Source organism: Eschrichtius robustus, chromosome 19, assembly GCF_028021215.1.
Source record: "Eschrichtius robustus isolate mEscRob2 chromosome 19, mEscRob2.pri, whole genome shotgun sequence".
Lineage (NCBI taxonomy): Eukaryota > Metazoa > Chordata > Mammalia > Artiodactyla > Eschrichtiidae > Eschrichtius > Eschrichtius robustus.
In genome coordinates this window covers 59,224,019-59,243,684 of record NC_090842.1, presented here as the reverse complement: position 1 = coordinate 59,243,684, position 19,666 = coordinate 59,224,019, and the positions used below count along the sequence as shown (strand labels likewise).

At 41.4% G+C, this 19,666-nt stretch overlaps 1 protein-coding gene across 7 annotated transcripts in view; it reads left to right on the top strand.

The window, feature by feature from the left end:
* ZNF235 (zinc finger protein 235) overlaps nucleotides 1–10,838 on the top strand; it is a 48,015-nt gene extending 37,177 nt beyond the window's left edge. For all 7 annotated transcript variants that reach the window (XM_068528091.1, XM_068528089.1, XM_068528088.1 and 4 more), the window contains one exon: nucleotides 7,979–10,838. In XM_068528091.1, the coding sequence (XP_068384192.1) occupies nucleotides 7,979–9,948 (1,970 nt within the window). In that variant the 3' untranslated portion in view covers nucleotides 9,949–10,838. The remainder of the gene's footprint in view (nucleotides 1–7,978) is intronic.
* Nucleotides 10,839–19,666: the final 8,828 nt, after the last annotated feature.

The following is a 19,666-nucleotide window of genomic DNA, read 5'->3' as shown; positions in this document are numbered from 1 at the left end:
TCTACAAGAGGTGGAAAGATAATTTTTTTTCTCTACAATTACTCCACCTCCCTTTTTTTTTTTTTTTTTTTTAAACAAAGGTTTGTATTAAATTTGGCCTGATTATTTAAACTCTCTTTTAGGATTGGTTTCCTGGAACCGTGTAAGCAAGGTACCAGTTCGATTTTTCCAAGCAGTTCCTTGAAGCTGTGTGGTCATATATGAGTCTACGTGTATCTCAAATATGACATTTCAGTCAAAGCCTCGGTAATACAGCCAGTGTTTCTAATTGTGTCCTGTCACAAGGAGAGCAGATTCTTACTGAACTTATGTGAACAAATATACTGTCAGGAAAATAAGGGTACTCAACTGAGACTTTCTGAATTCTGGAAGGATCAGGTAGGGAGAAAAAGTAGATGTTTCATCTTTGCTCACAAAGGTATGTTTTACCAGATTTCTGTAAGTCATATATAACTTAAGAGAAAAGGTCTCCTTAAAACTGGAAAACGAAAACATCACAGCATCCTCCCCAGTTCATGTCGTCCCACATAATTAACACTCATTTTGCTTGAATCTGTTTTTTCCCATTAGTTCTCTCGAGCTTGCCTGATGATTGAAGCCGATAGGGCAGTGATCATTCCAAGAAGTTTACAAGGTTTCCGTGTGATATACCCGGTGAAGCGGGTACCTCGATCACTGGAGATTGTGGAAGGTGTACCCCAAGCAGGAAACACCTTCTTTAATAGTTTCTTTGCCACCATGAGGGCATTGGTCTTGCAGCAGGGAAAGGCTTTACCATCTGGAAAACATCCAGACTGATGACCCATAGTGAGTGGCACTTGAATGAAGTCCAGCTGCAAAGTGTTCAAGGGGTCCAGAAAGAGGACGCCTCCAGGGACAAAGATAGTTTTTCTTTTTCTTTTAATTTTTAAAATTGAGATATAATTAACATATAACATTAATTTCAGATGTCCAACGTAATGAATCAACATTTGTGTACGTCGCAAAACGATCACCATGATGAGTCTCTTTAACATCCGTCGCCACACAGTTATAATTTCTTTTCTCGTAATGAGAACTTCTAAAATCTACTCTTAGCAGCTTTCAAATATGCAATACAGTATTATTAAGTATAGTCGCCATGCTGTACAGAGAGTTTTGACTTTAAAAAAAAAAAAAAGTTTTTCTTAAATGCACCGTGGTGGGTGAAGGAATGCAAACACCAAAAAATGGAGCTTGCCAGGGAGCTGGGAAGAACCAAGTGGCCATATATCTTGGTTTTCCCAGAGCCCCGACTGTTCGTTGAATTTACAGCCATTGTTTACCCGTCTCAGTTTATCTGATACAGGAGCAGACTGTTGCCAGGTGACAAGGACATCGGCGTGGCAAAAGTTTGGCATTGAGGGGTCTTTCTTTGCAGAAGCAGAATGGACTTCATCCACATGCCCCACAATCTGTAGATTCTACTGCCACTGCCTTTGCCTGAGAGCGAGGGCAGTTCCCTGATGCTAGGGTTCGGTCCTTTTGGTGTGAGCCTCAATTTTGGTGACAGACAACATTTTATGCCAGGAGATATCACACAATTTCTGAAACACTTATAACACATACCAGCAGCCCTCAGAAACGGCAAGAAAGACTGAACTCAGAATCGTTCTCCAGGGCGCCGTGCCTGTATTTCTTCTGAATGCGCTCAGAAGTTCCACTTGGGATCTTGTCACTGCCACCAATCTGATAAAAAAAAAAAACAAAATTCAACTGAGTAAATTTGAAGATCTGGTTGGCCTTATTCATAGGTTCAGCATCCCGGGGCTCATCATGAATAAGAAGACACCCATTTCACCCTTAGGGCTCTGAAGCCATTTCAGGAACAGAGGATAAAAGACTAAATATTAGAACAAAAGATGCTCCGATTGCTCTTATCTCAGGAAATTCCAAGGGTTTTGGGAGCTGTGAGCCAGGAACCATGGAAGAAGACGAAACATTTATTATAAATCACAATGTCACCTTTTATAGCATGTAGCCTATAGGAATTGTATCTCTAATTTTTCAGAAGTGTTTTATTTTTTTGATGCTATATAAATGGAATTAATTCTGTTTTTCAGTTACTTGCTTCTATGTCGGAATACAGTTGATTTTTGTACATCAATCTTGTAGCCTGCAATCTTCGTATATTCACTTGTTCTAGAAGTGTTTTTGTACATTCCTAAAGATTTTTCTATATATAGATTCATAACTTCTGCAAGTACATTATTTTACTTTCCTTCCCAATCTGTATGCCTCTTGTTTCCTTCTGCCTGAATGCAGGTAGACAGCATTCAGTCTTTCCTCACTGAGCATGGTGTTAACTGGAGGTGATTTTTTAGTGTCCTTAATGGACTGAGTTACTTTCTCTTCCTAATTTAATGCACATTTTGATCATGAATGGGTATGGTAATTTGTCAAATGCTTATTCTCATTTTTTCAGACAATCGTAAGGGTTTCTCCTTTATGCTGTTTTTTTTCTGTGTAAATATTTTTATTGATTTGAGTCCTCTTCCTTTTTTTCTTGATGAGTCGGGCTAAAGGCTTATCAATTTTGTTTATCTTTTCAAAGAACCAGATTTTAGTTTCATTGATCTTTTGTTTTCTTCGTCTCTATTTCATTTATTTCTGCTCTGATCTTCATGATTTCTTTCCTTTTACAAACTTTGGGTTTTGTTTGTTCTTTCTCTAGTTGCTTTAGGTGCAAAGTTGGGTTGTTTGAGATTCTTCTTGTTTCCTGAGGTAAGATTGTATTGCTATAAACTTCCTCATAGAACTGCTTTTGCTGTGTCCCATAGGTTTTGGATCATTGTGCTTTCACTTTCATTTGTAGTTTTTTTTCTTGTAGTTGATTTCTAATCTCATAGCATTGTTGTCAGAAAAGATACTTGATAAGATTTCAATTTTCTTAAATTTACTGAGACTTGCTTTGTGGCCCAGCCTGTGATCTATCCCAGAGACTGTTTCATGTGCACTTGAGAAGAATATGTATTCTGTTGCTTTGGGATGGAATGCCCTAAAAATATCAGTTAAGTCCATCTGGTCCTTATTGATTTTCTGGCTGAGTGATCTGTCCATTGATGTAAGTGGGGTGTTAAAGTCCCTCACTATTATTATGTTACTGTCAATTTCTCCTTTTATGGCTATTAGCATTTGCCTTATATATTGAGGTGCTTCTATGTTGGGTGCATATATATATATTTACAATTGTTATATCTTCTTCTTGGATTGATCCCTTGAATCATTATGTAGTGTCCTTCCTTACCTCTTGTAACAGTCTTTATTTTAAAGTCTATTTTGTCTGATATGAGTACTGCTGCTCCAGCTTTCTTTTGATCTCCATTTGCATGGAGTATCTTTTTCCATCCCCTCACTTTCAGTCTTTATGTGTCCCTAGATGTGAATTGGGTCTCTTGGAGACAACATATATTGATATCCAGGTCTTGTTTTTGTATCCATTCAGCCAGTCTGTGTCTTTTGGTTGGAGTATTCAATCCATTTAGGTTTAAGGTAATTACTGATATGTATGTTCTTATTGCCATTTTGTTAATTCTTTTGGGACTGTTTTCGTAGGTCTTTTTGCTTCCCTTCCTCTTTTGTTCTCTTTTCTTGTGATTTGATGACTATCTTTAGTGTTGTTTTTGGATTTCTTTTTCTTTTTTTGTGTATCTATTGTAGATTTTTTGGTTTGTGGTTACCATGAGGCTTTGATAAAACAATCTTGTATATATACACAGACTGCTATAAGTCGCTGGTCTATTAGTTTCAAATGCTTTTCCAATATTCTCCATTTGTACTCTCCTCTTTTCACAATTGCTGGTTTTGATATCATATTTGTGTGTGGATGATATCCTACCTTTACTGTATGTTTGCCTTTACCAGTGAGCTTTTCCATTTGTAGTTTTCTTGTTTCTAGTTGTGGGCTTTTCTTTTTCACCTAGACAAGGTCCTTTAACATTTGTTGTAAAGCTGGTTTGGTGGTGCTGAATTATCTTAGCTTTTGCTTGTCTGTAAAGCTTTTGATTTCTCCATCGAATCTGAACGAGAGCCTTGCCGGGTAGAGTATTCTTGGTTGTAAGTTTTTTCCTTTCATCACTTTAAATATATCCTGGCACTCCCTTCTGGCCTGCAGAGTTTCTGCTGAAAAATCAACTGATAACCTTATGGGAATTCCCTTGTATGTTATTTGTTGCTTTTCCCTTGTTGCTTTTAATATTTTGTCTTTGTCTTTAATTGTTGTCAGTTTGATTAATATGTGTCTCGGCTTGTTCCTCCTTGTGTTTATCCAGTATGGGACTCTCGGCACTTCCTGGACTTGAGTGTTTCCTTTCCCATTTTAGGGAAGTTTCTGGCTATTCTCTCTTTTTTTAAATTTATTTAATTAATTTATTTTTGGCTGCATTGGGTCTTCGTTGCTGAGCCTGGGCTTTCTCTAGTTGTGGCAAGCGGGGGCTACTCTTCGTCATGGTGCACAGGCTTCTCATCGCAGTGGCTTCTCTTGTTGCAGAGCGTGGGCTTCAGTAGTTGTGGCATGTGGGCTCAGTAGTTGTGGCGCATGGGCTTAGTTGCTCCACAGCATGTGGGATCTTCCCGGACCAGGACTCAAACCTGTGTCCCCTGCATTGGCAGGCGGATTCTTAACCACTGTGCCACCAGGGAAGTCTCTTATCTCTTCAGATATTTTCTCAGGCCCTTTCTCTCTCTCTTCTACTTCTGGGACTCCTATAATGCGAATGTTGGTGCATTTAATGTTGTCCCAGAGGTCTCAGACTGTCCTCATTTCTTTTCATTCTTTTTTCTTTATTCTGTTTCGCAGCAGTGATTTCCACCATTCTGTCTTCCAGCTCACTTATTGGTTCTTCTGCCTCTATTATTCTGCTGTTGATTCCTGATAGTATATTTTTCATTTCAGTTATTGTTCATCTGTTTGTCCTTTAAAATTTCTTGTATCTTCTTGGTCTGTGCCTCCATTCTTTTTCCAAGATCTTGGATTATCTTCACTATCATTATTCTGAATTCTTTTTCAGGCAGGTTGTCTATCTCCACTTCACTTAGTTGTTCTTCTGGAGTTGTATCTTGTTCCTTCATCTGCAACATATTTCTCTTCCATCTCATTTTGTCCAACTTTTTGTGTTTGTGGTCTCCATTCCACAGGCTGCAGATTGTAGTTCTTCTTGCAACTGGTTTCTGCCCCCTGGTGGGTGGGGTTGGTGCAGGGGCTTGTGCAGGCTTTCTGGTGGGCAGGGACATGTCAAAAGGTGACTGTGGGCTCAGGATGACTTTAGGCAGCCTGTCTGTCAATGGGTGGGGCTGTGTTCCCACCCTGTTGGTTGTTTAGCCTGAGGCATCCCAGCACTGGAGCCTGAAGGCTGTTGGGTGGGGCCAGGTCTTGGTGCCAAAATGATGACCTCCAGGAGAGCTCACGCTGAGGAATATTCCCTGGGGGCTCCCCCACCAGTGTCCTTGCCCCTGCAGTGGATCACAGCTGACCCCTGCCTCCCCAGGAGACCCTCCAAGACCCACAGGTAGGTCTTGCCCAGGCTCCTACGGAGTCACTGCTTTGCCCTGGGTCCCAGTGCACATGCGACCAAGAGTGGAGTCTCTGTTTCCCCCAGTCCTGTGGAGCTCCTGAAATCAAGCCCCACTGGCCTTCAAAGCCAAATGCTCTGGGGGCTCTTCCTCTTAATGCCAGACCCCCCAGGCTGAGGAACCTGCCATGGGGATCAGAACTCACTCCTGTGGGAGAACCTCTGTGATATAATTAGTTTCCAGTTTGGGGGTCACCCAACTGGCAGGTATGGATTTGGTTATATCACAAAATCGCCCCTCCTACCATCTCGTTGTGGCTTCTTCTTTGTCTCTGGATGTAGAATATCTTTTTTGATAGGTCCCAGTCTTTTTTGTTAATGATTGTTGAGAAGTAATTGATTTTTGGTGTTTTCATGAGAGGAGGTGAGCTCAAGTCCTTCTACTCTGCCATCTTTTCCTCCTTCTCCTTTATGCTATTAAAGGAGCATGAAGCACTGATGATTTCACATGTTAAAACCACCTCTCATTCCTGGGATTAACCCCACTTATTTATTATGTAGTACCCTTTTATTGTGTACTATAAAAAACAAGATTTTCTCTTTGTTTAGGATTTTTGCACCTACATTAAGTAGGGATTTTGATCTGTAATTTTCTTTGTACTTAATGCCTTTGCCTATTTTGATATCAAGGCCTTATTATACACAATACCTCAGAAAGTATACCCTCCTCTTCCGCCTTCTGCAAGGGTTTGTGTAGGACTGGTATTATTCCTTTCCTATGTGCTAAATGGAATTCACCAGTGAAGTTGTCTGGTCCTTTTGTGAGAATGTTTTTATTTATGATTTCAGTTCATGAACTACTTACATTTTTTGCTTTTCTTGTAACAGATTTGTATGTTTCAGGGAATTGGTATATTTTGTCTAAGTTGTTGAACATATCCCCTTATTCTAATGCCTCTTATGATCTTTAGTAATATCCCATCTTTTATGCCTGATGTTGATAGTTTTTGTCTTTTTTTTTAGCATCTTTATTGGAGTATAATTGCTTTACAGTGGTGTGTTTTGTCTTTTCTATTTTTTTCCTTGATTCCGTTTTTTTTTCCTTGATTTTTCCCCCCTTGTTTGTTTAATTGCTTTTCACTATTTCCTTCCTTCTTAATTTCCTCTTCTTTTTATGGCTTCTTAAAATGGAACCTTAGGTTATTGACTTTAGGCCTTTCTTGCTTTCTAATATAAATATTTAAAGTTATAAGTAATCTGAGTGCTGTTTAACTGCGTGCCAGAAATTGTGATAGTATTTTCTTTCATTATTATTTGGAAATATTTTCTAATTTCCCTTGTGATTTCTTATAGGAGTTTTCTGGGTGTTGAATTTAATTCTGGGGTTTTGAATTTAATTCTACTGTGGTCTTTAATTTTCCAATCTTTTGCAGTCTTTCGAAATTTGTTTTATAGCTCTGGGTATGGTTTATCTTGATGGATGTTGCATATGTACTTGGAAAAAAAATGTATGTACTGCAGTTAGGTGCAGTGACCTATGAGTTTCGTTTTGGTTATAGTGGTTCAGATCTTGTATGGCTTTGCTGCTTTTTTTTTAATGGTCTAATAAGTGTGTAAAAAATCTTCAAGTCTGTAGATTTGTCCATTTCTCGTTTTAGTTCCCTCTTTTTGTTTCATGTATTTTGGAGCCTTTATTAGATACATACACATTTGTAATTGTTACATCTGCTAATCCTTTTGTCATAAAATGCCTTTGTATCTAATACAAGTGCTCTATTTTGTAAAGTCTTTTTGTCTGATATTCGTTTAGCCATTCCAGCTTTCTTAGGCTTTGCATGATATATTTGTATGATACGTCTTTTCCTACCCTTTTTCTTTTACTTACTTGTATTTAAAATATATCCCTTGTTGACAGCATGTAGTTGAATCTTGCTTTTTATATTCTCTGCCAATCTCTGCCTTTTGATTTTAGGGGAGTCCACTTCCACATAATATACTTATTGAAACGGGTATATTTGCAATTACTTTTGTTGGGGGAGGTCTCATCTATTTTGTTCATCTCTGTCCTTTTCTGTGTTCTTTCGGATAGATCAAATATATTTTGGTATTACACTTCCATGCCTCTGCTGGCTTTTAGCTGCTGCTTTTCAGTCCAGGCCCTTAGTCTTTCCCGTGTCTGTATCCTTAAGAGATCTGCCAGGGATATGGGCAACCTCACTCTGGACTGATCCCAAATATCCCACCTTTTCAAATTTGGCTTTTTCTTGATTGGACATTCTCTTGGTTGCTGTAGACCTTTGTTTTTCAGAATTCCTATGAAGTCATTTTCACTACTCTCTAGTTGTTTATTTAATGTTTTCGTGGCAGGAGCAAAGGCTTGGAGCTTCCTAGTCCAACATCTTGGTGCTGTCACTCTCTCCGTCCTTAATTCCTTACTGTTTTCCTTTCAGGAGCCAAGAATCACAATGAGATGGAGACTCTTCATGAAACAGGAGTAAGATTTCTTTCATTGGGAGAGCTTTCGTGCTGGCACATCAAGAGACACGTTGTGAGCAAATTAACCAAAAGACAGGACTCCGTGATAAATATTCATGGAAAGAATTCTCAGTCTGCCAAACAACATAATTCCTCTGCAGGAGTGTCCATTCAGGCTTCTGTGGAAGACAGCTGTTTAATGACTCTTCTAGAGGATCATTCTAATGTTATTGAAAATCAAGAATTTTCAACTGGGAGAGCTCAGAATTCCTGGAATAAACTCTATCTGAATGGGACTCAGAATTATCGGAGAAGTTGTAAGCTGACTCCAGTGAAAAACAAGTTCTGTATGTTTGTTCCATGTGCTGATATTTTCAGTTGTATCTCCCCCCACCTTGATGATGACACGGTGCACAAAAGAGAGAAAGCTCACGGCAACAGAGAGTGTGGTAAAGATCTCTTAAAGGCATCACCTCTGGCCCCGTGCAGTATTATTCAAACTGGACCGAAAACCTACCAGTGTAACGAACGTGAGAAAGGATTCAGTGACCACACCAGCCTTGAACTTCATCAGCAGGTACACTTGGGCAGGAAGTCCCCTACATACAGGACACATGAGAAGGACAGTGGTTATAGCTCTGCTATTCCCATTCAACAGGGTGTCCTCCCAGGGAAGAAACGCTATTGGTGTCACGAGTGCGGGAAGGGCTTCAGTCAGAGCTCAAACCTGCAAACTCACCAGAGAGTCCACACGGGGGAGAAGCCCTATTCATGCCACGAGTGCGGGAAGAGCTTTAATCAGACCTCACACCTGTACGCCCACCTGCCCATTCACACAGGAGAGAAGCCCTACAGATGCGAGAGCTGCGGGAAGGGCTTCAGTCGTAGCACAGACCTCAACATCCACTGCAGAGTCCACACGGGAGAGAAACCATATAAGTGTGAGGTGTGCGGGAAGGGCTTCACCCAGAGGTCCCACCTTCAGGCCCACGAAAGAATCCACACTGGAGAGAAACCATACAAGTGTGCAGATTGTGGGAAACGCTTTAGCTGTAGCTCAAATCTTCACACGCACCAGCGCGTCCACACTGAGGAGAAACCCTACAGATGTGAGGAGTGCGGCAAGTGCTTCAGCCTGAGCTTCAACCTTCACAGTCACCAGCGCGTCCACACGGGAGAGAAACCCTACAAATGTGAAGAGTGTGGGAAGGGTTTTAGTTCGGCCTCAAGCTTCCAGAGCCACCAGAGGGTTCACACAGGAGAGAAGCCGTTTCGATGCAGTGTGTGTGGGAAGGGCTTCAGCCAAAGTTCCTATTTCCAAGCCCATCAGAGAGTCCACACTGGAGAAAAACCCTACAAGTGTGAGGTGTGTGGGAAGCGCTTCAATTGGAGCCTGAATCTTCACAACCATCAGAGGGTCCACACGGGAGAGAAACCCTATAAATGCGAGGAGTGCGGGAAGGGCTTCAGTCAGGCCTCAAATCTTCAAGCTCATCAGAGCGTCCACACGGGGGAAAAGCCCTTCAAATGTGATGCGTGTCAAAAGCGATTCAGTCAGGCCTCCCATCTTCAAGCCCATCAGAGAGTCCACACGGGAGAGAAACCATATAAATGTGATACGTGTGGTAAGGCCTTCAGCCAGAGGTCGAATCTCCAAGTCCATCAGATAATTCACACTGGAGAGAAACCATTCAAATGCGAGGAGTGTGGGAAAGAATTCAGCTGGAGTGCCGGGCTCAGTGCTCATCAGAGGGTCCACACAGGAGAGAAACCCTATACATGTCAGCAGTGCGGCAAGGGCTTCAGCCAGGCCTCGCATTTCCACACCCATCAGAGGGTCCACACTGGAGAGAGGCCTTACATATGTGATATATGTTGCAAGGGCTTCAGCCAGAGGTCACATCTTGTTTACCATCAGAGGGTCCACACTGGAGGGAACCTGTAGAACTGGAAGGTGAGGAATGGCCTCCAGATAATCCACGTCTTCATCTCTCTTGGAAAGTCTGTGCTGGTAGTTGTGGGAAGTTCCTGCAGAACTTGGAAACATCAAGGAATCTTCATGGGAAAGAAGTTCTATAAAATGCTGTGTTTTTAAAGATCCAGTTGGGAGGTGAACTCTTTACTAACATCAGGTTTCACAGAGGAGAGAAAACATAGTCTATAAATATGGTCAGTGGTTATACCAGAGCTCTGAATGCCCCAATTCTCAAGATGTGACACAAGAGAAGAATCATTGGCATCCACCCAGGAGAGAAGGCTTATACATGAAGGTTATGGGCAGGGCTTGAACAAAAGTGTAATGATGGACAAACAATTGATGTCAACTGCAGTGTACCCTCCACGTAGGGCGGGCTGTTTTTCACCATTCTGTCTCTACCATGTAGAACTGTGCTTGGCTCCTAATAGGTGCCTGGCAATTACTGAACCAAGGGGAGAAAAATCTCTCTAATTAGGACAAACATTTGAAAATTCTGGTAGGCTTCCTATCCTAAATTCATAACATACTCAAGAGGAATCCTGCAAGTCGCCTTAATGAGACTGTACTTCAGTTAATATTTCCTAAAAGCAGAATCATGTAATATCGCCATCCACAATAGTACAGATTTGGACAAGGCTTATGAATGGCTGCCACCCTCCATCCAGCTCCAGTTATGTGTACAGAATCACCCATTGTGTGCAGTGTAATATTTAGCATCATTAGTTTGTATTTTATAGACTGAAAGACTTTTTTATTAATCTAATAACATACTGCAACTTATATGATTGGAAATTTTGAACCCTAATTAATTCCTTAAGGTAGGGTTTTACTGAAACTCTGAAAGTGTTAAAAGTAGTTACTAGTAACAGAAAGTTTCTTAGTAAACTTGAATTGTTAATAATCGGTTTCTTTGCATTATTTCTATTCAGGCTCAGGTCACATTGCCTTTTCTATGCATGGTCCTTCATCCAGACCTCTTTAAGCAGGAGCTTTGGCAGAAACAAAGGGTATTAATTTTGTCACATTCCACCCCCATTGTTCCGCCTCTAAAAATGGGGTGGGGTAGACAAAAAACCTGTTGGATTGTGATTGAGATTTCATTAAAGTTATCAGTTTAGATTAATTGTCATATACACAGCATTCTGTGTTCAACACCTATTAGTAGGAGTGAACATTTGCTGGTCAATATGTATCAAAATAGTCTGCCCTGGCAAATCCTAGCATTAGAGCTTTTGCTTAGGAGATTATAGCAACAGTAAGGAAGACTGTACACAAAGATGTTTATACTGAATTTTTTAAAAAGGAAATAAGTATCAGCAAAATATTTACATAAATGTATTATATAGCCATGAAAAAATATGATATAGATGTATAATGACAGGAAAAAAATTGTCATCCACGAGAAAACTAGGTTAGAGCCTTCCTGGTATAATTCAAGTAATAAGGGGATGTGTACCTGAAGATGCAATTATGTGCATAGCACTAATAGGTGGAAAGATATATATATATATATATATTTTTGTCTGCATTAGGTCTTCGTTGCTGTGTGTGGGCTTTCTCTAGTTGTGGTGAGCGGGGGCTACTCTTCGTTGCGGTGCATGGGCTTCTCATCGTGGTGCCTTCTGTTGTTGCGGAGCATGGGCTCTAGGCACGCAGGCTCAGTAGTTGCGGCACGCGGGTTCAGTAGTTGTGGCTCTCAGGCTCTAGAGTGCAGGCTCAGTTGCTGTGGCACACGGGCTTAGTTGCTCTGCGGCATGTGGGATCTTCCCGGACCAGGGATCGAACCCATGTCCCGTGCATTGGCAGGCGGATTCTCAATCACTGTGCCAGATGGGAAGTCCCAGGTGGAAAGATATTGATTAATATGCTACCTGGTTTACTCTGGCAGAGAGGGTTGGGATGATTTTTCTTTACCTTTTTGAAAAATTATTTACAGTGGCCATTATCCATTTTACCAAAGCAGTAAAACTGGGACAATAAAATTACTGAATGAAAATCCCTTACAGCTAAATCTTAACTGCCTTATCTCATGGCCTGTAAACTTGTGTTACGGATGTACATAAAGCATGTTCACTATTGCATTATTGGTGATAGCACACCTTGCATTCATCAGTTGGATCTGACAAAAATAATTTGTGGCTTAGCCATTCATGGAATACTATGCAGAATCAAATGAGAAAAGATAAGTTCATAGTTACCGACATTAGTAGATATCCAGAATATGCTGAGGAAAGTGGGCAGAGACATAGAATTTTTTATGAAATGGTATATAAAATTTACTGTGATGCCCTCCCTGTAAAAGTAACCAGATCATAGCCATACATATAATATCATACATGTATGTCATTTTATATATATATATATATATATAGGTATATATATCAGATATATAGGTATCAGATACCTAAGGGCATTATAGTAATTTTTTTTTTTGGCTGCACCTCGTGGCTTGCAGGATCTTAGTTCACTGACCAGGGATGGAACCTGGGCCAGTGGCAGTAAAAGTGTGGAGTCCTAACCGCTGGACCACCAGGGAATTCCCCATTACAGTAAATTTTAAATTTTTTGAAATGCTTTTATTAGAGTGTTTCAGTTCATTCTAAACACTCAGAAAAGATGTAAGAATAATAGAATTCCTTTATATCCTTTGGGTATCTAATGTGATTACAAGCAGACCTGTTTATCTAGTACCTGAACTGAGAACCCAGACAGCCTTGGCCTGTCTTTACAAATCTGTGTGGCCTCCAGCATGACAACTTCATACTAACTGGACACTACATGGTGGCTCAAAAGTCTGCCAAGAAAAACCAGCGGAAGTACTGTGGCCTTTGCTAATCTAACCTTGGAAGTAACAGTCAATCTGCCAGTCTATTGAGACAGTCACAAAATCCTATCCAGGAGCAAGGGGAGGGGACGTGGACCCTACTTCATGAGAGGAGTGTGAAAGAATTTGCAAACATGTTTTAAGACTGTCATACGTTGCTATGATATTTTCTAATCTACAGTTTATTCAAATTCCACAGTTGTCCCAATATATATATTTGTAGCATTTTTTTTTTCCTATATCAGGATCTACTCTTAAGGTGTGTCATAACCTGCATTTGATTGTCATGTTTCTTTAGTCTTTAATTCTGGATCAGTTCCACAGCCTTTCTTTGTCTTTCATGAAACTGGTAATTTTGAAGAACACAAGCTAATTATTGTGTAGGGTGTCCCTAAATGGGGGGTTTGACTCATCATGATTAGATTCAAGTTAACTGTTTGTGGCATGAGTGTTCCATGAATGATGCATACTTCTCAGTGCATTAGAACAGGAAAGATGTATTTGTTTCATTGGTGATGGTGGCTTTGATCACTTGGATACACTGATAGTTACTAGATTTCTCCACAGTAGAATTGCTGTTTGCCTTTGAAATTAGTAACTAATTTGTGGGGAAATCTTGGAGACTATGTAATAACTGCCTCATTATAACCTTCACCTACTAGTCTTAGCATTCATGGATATTCTTCTGTGAATCAATTATTACTGTCATGATTGCAAAAGGATGACTTTCTTGCTCCATCATCCCTTCTATATTTAGCAATTGGCTTTCTACTGTTAGAAGAGCTTTGCCTTCTCCCCCACGTCTCTATCATCAGTATGAACTCTTGTTTTCTGGTACAATAAGATATTGGGTTTATCTTGTATATTGTCTGCTGCAACCACAGATTCTATGGAGCCCTGAATCCTTTGGGGAAACCAAGATCTAGGGGCTGTATGTTCTCCTTGTTACTGGGATAGCAGTCCTTCATGTGTGTGTGTAAAATACTGATAGCTTCCATTTCAAGTAACTATTGCTTTCTGGTCTTTCCCTATTCCATATTTAGGTCTTCAATAGTTGGAAGCAGGCTCCCAGTCATCAATCTGCGTACTTATTTGTTCAGTCCTCCGATACGCAGCAAGTAGCTTTAGAGTTGCTAAATAATGTCACTGCAAAGCACACACATGGTTGTGTTCAGGAATTTTTTTTTTTTTACAGGTCTTTTTAGATCATATGTAGAGATGAAGTACTCTGTTTAAAAGTTACATCACCTAGTTCTTTTTATCCCCATTCAACCCAATTATATGATTCATTTAGAAATAAAGTTAGATTCTTTTTTATGTTTATAGTCTCTTTCAGGTTCCCATCCCTCCCATCTTTTGATTTACAAAAATTGGGAAATGGATTAAATTAAGGTGAAACTAGAATTCCCTAATATATTTCATTTGCATTGATTCCTTAGATATTTAAAGTATTCTATTTACCTCCTTGGAAATACACAGTAAGTGCCTTTCACTGTTCCACATCCTTCATGAAATTAATCTTTAATGACTGCATTATATTCCTTTGAGTAGACAGACCACAGGAATGGAGAGATTATAATGCATGGTGGAAACTGGGTGGATTTACAAAAGCTGGATGGCTTATAAAAGGATATTTGTTTTATCCTTATGTATTTCTTTATATTTGAGATATGCCAGGAACTTTAAATATATAAAATAAAAAGAGAAAGAGCTAGTGAGTATAGACATTTAGGGTCAGAAAATTTATGGCAGAGCTCTGTAGTTGATGTGCTTGCTTTGAGACTTGGACAATTTACTAATATACATATTTATAAATATTATATTTACTTATGTTAGTATATATTAATAGTATGTACTTATTGGAGGAGGTGGGAAGATGGCGGAAGAGTAAGACGCGGAGATCATCTTGCTTCCCACAGATACAGTAGAAATACATCTACACGTGGAACTGCTCCTACAGAACACCCACTGAACGCTGGCAGAAAACGTCAGACCTCCCAAAAGGCAAGAAACTCCCCCCGTACTTGGGTAGGGCAAAAGAAAAAAGAAATAACAGAGACAAAAGAATAGGGACGGCACCTGCACCAGTGGGAGGGAGCTGTGAAGGAGGAAAGATTTCCATGCACTAGGAAGCCCCTTCGCGGGCGGAGATTGCGGGTGGCGGAGGGGGAAGCTTCGGAGCCACGGAGGAGAGCGCAGCCACAGGGGTGCGGAGGGCAAAGCGGAGAGATTCCCGCACGGAGGATCAGTGCCGACTAGCACTCACCAGCCCGAGAGGCTTGTCTGCTCACCTGCCGGGGCGGGCGGGGCTGGGAGCTGAGGCTCGGGCTTTGGTCGGATCGCAGGGAGAGGACTGGGGTTGGCGGCGTGAACACAGCCTGAAGGGGTTAGTGCACCACAGCTAGCCGGGAGGGAGTCCAGGAAAAAGTCTGCAGCTGCCGAAGAGGCAAGAGACTTTTTCTTCCCTCTTTGTTTCCTGGTGCGCGAGGAGAGGGGATTCAGAGCACCGCCTAAACGAACTTCAGAGACGGGCGCGAGCCGCGGCTATCAGCGCGGATCCCACAGCAACAGGGGCGCAGAGGGAAAAACGGAGAGATTCCGCACGGAGGCTCGGCGCCGAGCAGCGCTCACCAGCCCAAGAGGCTTGTCTGCTCACCTGCTGGGGCGGGCGGGGCTGGGAGCTGAGGCTCGGGCTTCGGTCGGATCACAGGGAGAGGACTGGGGTTGGCGGCGTGAACACAGCCTGAAGGGGTTAGCGCACCACAGCTGGCTGGGAGGGAGTCCGGGAAAAAGTCTGCAGCTGCCGAAGAGGCAAGAGACTTTTTCTTGCCTCTTTGTTTCACGGCGCGCGAGGAGAGGGGATTCAGAGTGCCGCCTAAACGAGCTCCAGAGACGGGCGCGAGCCACGGCTATCAGCGCGGACCCCAGAGACGGGCGTGAGACGCTGGGGCTGCTGCTGCCGCCTCCAAAAATCCTGTGTGCGAGCACAGGTCACTCTCCGCACTGCCCCTCCCGGGAGCCTGTGCAGCCCGCCACGGCCAGGCTCCCGTGATCCGGGGACAACTCTCCCGGGAGGACGCGCGGCGCGCCTCAGGCTGCTGCAACGTCACGCCGGCCTCTGCCGCCGCAGGCTCGCCCCGCCTCCTCCGTACCCCTCCCTCCCCGCGGCCTGGGTGAGCCAGAGCCCCCGAAGCAGCTGCTCCTTTAACCCCGTCCTGTCTGGGCGGGGAACAGACGCCCTCAGGCGACCTACACGCAGAGGCGGGTCCAAATCCAAAGCTGATCCCCAGGAGCTGTGCGAACAGAGAAGAGAAGGGGAAATCTCTCCCAGCAGCCTCAGAAGCAGCGGATTAAAACTCCACAAACAACTTGATATGCCTGCATCTGTTGAATACCTGAATAGACAACGAATCATCCTAAATTCAGGAGGTGGACTTTGGGAGCAGGATATATTAATTTTTCCCCTTTTCCTTTTTTTTTGTGAGTGTATATGTATATGCTTCTGGGTGAGATTTTGTCTGTATAGCTTTGCTTTATAATAGCTTTATTTTACTTCACTATATTATAGCCTCTTTCTTTCTTTCTTTCTATTTTTTCTCCCTTTTACTCTGAGCCATGTGGACGAAAGGCTCTTGGTGCTACAGCCAGGCATCAGGGCCGTGCCTCTGAGGTGGGAGAGCCAACTTCAGGACACTGGTCCACAAGAGACCTCCCAGCTCCACGTAATACCAAACGGCAAAAATCTCTCAGAGATCTCCATCTCAACATCAAGACCCAGCATCACTCAATGACCAGCAAGCTACAGTGCTGAACACCCTATGCCAAACAACTAGCAAGACAGGAACACAGCCCCATCCATTAGCAGAGAGGCTGCCTAAAATCATAATAAGGCCACAGACACCCCAAAATACACCACCAGACGTGGACGTGCCCACCAGAAAGACAAGATCCAGCCTCATCCAACAGAACTCAGGCACTAGTTCCCTCCACCAGGAAGCCTACACAACCCACTGAACCAACCTTAGCCACTGGGGACAGATACCAAAAACAACGGGAACTATGAACCTGCAGCCTGTGAAAAGGAGACCCCAAACACAGTAAGATAAGCAAAATGAGACGACAGAAAAACACACAGCAGATGAAGGAGCAGGGTCAAAACACACCAGACTTAACAAATGAAGAGGAAATAGGTAGTCTACCTGAAGAAGAATTCAGAATAATGATAGTAAGGATGATCCAAAATCTTGGAAACAGAATAGACAAAATGCAAGAAACATTTAACAAGGACGTAGAAGAACTAAAGAGGAACCAAGCAATGATGAAAAACACAATAAATGAAATTAAAAATACTCTAGATGGGATCAATAGCAGAATAACTGAGGCAGAAGAAAGGATAAGTGACCTGGAAGATAAAATGGTGGAAATAACTACTGCAGAGCAGGATAAAGAAAAAAGAATGAAAAGAACTGAGGACAGTCTCAGAGACCTCTGGGACAACATTAAACGCACCAACATTCGAATTATAGGGGTCCCAGAAGAAGAAGAGAAAAAGAAAGGGACTGAGAAAATATTTGAAGAGATTATAGTTGAAAACTTCCCTAATATGGGAAAGGAAATAGTCAATCAAGTCCTGGAAGCACAGAGAGTCCCATACAGGATAAACCCAAGGAGAAACACGCCAAGACACATATTAATCAAACTGTCAAAAATTAAATATAAGGAAAACATATTAAAGGCAGCAAGGGAAAAACAACAAATAACACACAAGGGAATCCCCATAAGGTTAACATCTGATCTTTCAGCAGAAACTCTGCAAGCCAGAAGGGAGTGGCAGGATATACTTAAAGTGATGAAGGAGAAAAACCTACAACCAAGATTACTCTACCCAGCAAGGATCTCATTCAGATGTGATGGAGAAATTAAAACCTTTACAGACAAGCAAAAGCTGAGAGAGTTCAGCACCACCAAACCAGCTTTACAACAAATGCTAAGGGAACTTCTCTAGGCAAGAAACACAAGAGAAGGAAAACACCTACAATAACAAACCCAAAACATTTAAGAAAATGGGAATAGGAACATACATATTGATTGATTACCTTGAATGTAAATGGATTAAATGCTCCCACCAAAAGACACAGGCTGGCTGAATGGATACAAAAACAAGACCCATATATATGCTGTCTACAAGAGACCCACTTCAGACCTAGAGACACATACAGACTGAAAGTGAGGGGATGGAAAAAGATATTCCGTGCAAATGGAAATCAAAAGAAAGCTGGAGTAGCAATTCTCATATCAGACAAAATAGACTTTAAAATAAAGACTATTACAAGAGACAAAGAAGGACACTCTATAATGATCAAGGGATCGATCCAAGAGGAAGGTATAACAATTGTAAATATTTATGCACCCAACATAGGAGCACCTCAATACATAAGGCAAATACTAACAGCCATAAAAGGGGAAATCGACAGCAACACAATCATAGTAGGGGACTTTAACACCCCACTTTCACCAATGGACAGATCATCCAAAATGAAAATAAATAAGGAAGCACAAGCTTTAAATGATACATTAAACAAGATGGACTTAATTGATATTTATAGGACATTCCACCCAAAAACAACAGAATACACATTTTTCTCAAGTGCTCATGGAACATTCTCCAGGATAGATCATATCTTGGGTCACAAATCAAGCCTTGGTAAATTTAAGAAAATTGAAATCGTATCAAGTATCTTTTCCGACCACAACGCTATGAGACTAGATATCAATTACAGGAAGATCTGTAAAAAATACAAACACATGGAGGCTACACAATACACTACTTAATAACGAAGTGATCACTGAAGAAATCAAAGGGGAAATCAAAAAATACCTAGAAACAAATGACAATGGAGATACGACGACCCAAAACCTATGGGACGCAGCAAAAGCAGTGCTAAGAGGGAAGTTTATAGCAATACAAGCCTACCTCAAGAAACAGGAAACATCTCGAATAAACAACCTAACCTTGCACCTAAAGCAATTAGAGAAAGAAGAACAAAAAAACCCCAAAGCCAGCAGAAGGAAAGAAATCATAAAGATTAGGTCAGAAATAAATGAAAAAGAAATGAAGGAAACAATAGCAAAAATCAATGAAACTAAAAGCTGGTTCTTTGAGAAGATAAACAAAATTGATAAACCATTAGCCAGACTCATGAAGAAAAAAAGGGAGAAGGCTCAAATCAATAGAATTAGACATGAAAAAGGAGAAGTAACCACTGACACTGCAGAAATACAAAAGATCATGAGAGATTACTACAAGCAACTCTATGCCAATAAAATGGACAACCTGGAAGAAATGGACAGATTCTTAGAAATGCACAAACTGCCGAGACTGAACCAGGAAGAAATAGAAAATATGAACAGACCAATCACAAGCACTGAAATTGAAACTGTGATTAAAAACCTTCCAACAAACAAAAGCCCAGGACCAGATGGCTTCACAGGCGAATTCTATCAAACATTTAGAGAAGAGCTAACACCTATCCTTCTCAAACTCTTCCAAAATATTGCAGAGGGAGGAACACTCCCAAACTCATTCTACGAGGCCACCATCACCCTGATACCAAAACCAGACAAAGATGTCACAAAGAAAGAAAATTACAGGCCAATATCACTGATGAACATAGATGCAAAAATCCTCAACAAAATACTAGCAGACAGAATCCAACAGCACATTAAAAGGATCATACACCATGATCAAGTGGGGTTTATCCCAGGAATGCAAGGATTCTTCAACATACGCAAATCAATCAATGTGATACACCATATCAACAAATTGAAGGAGAAAAACCATATGATCATCTCAATAGATGC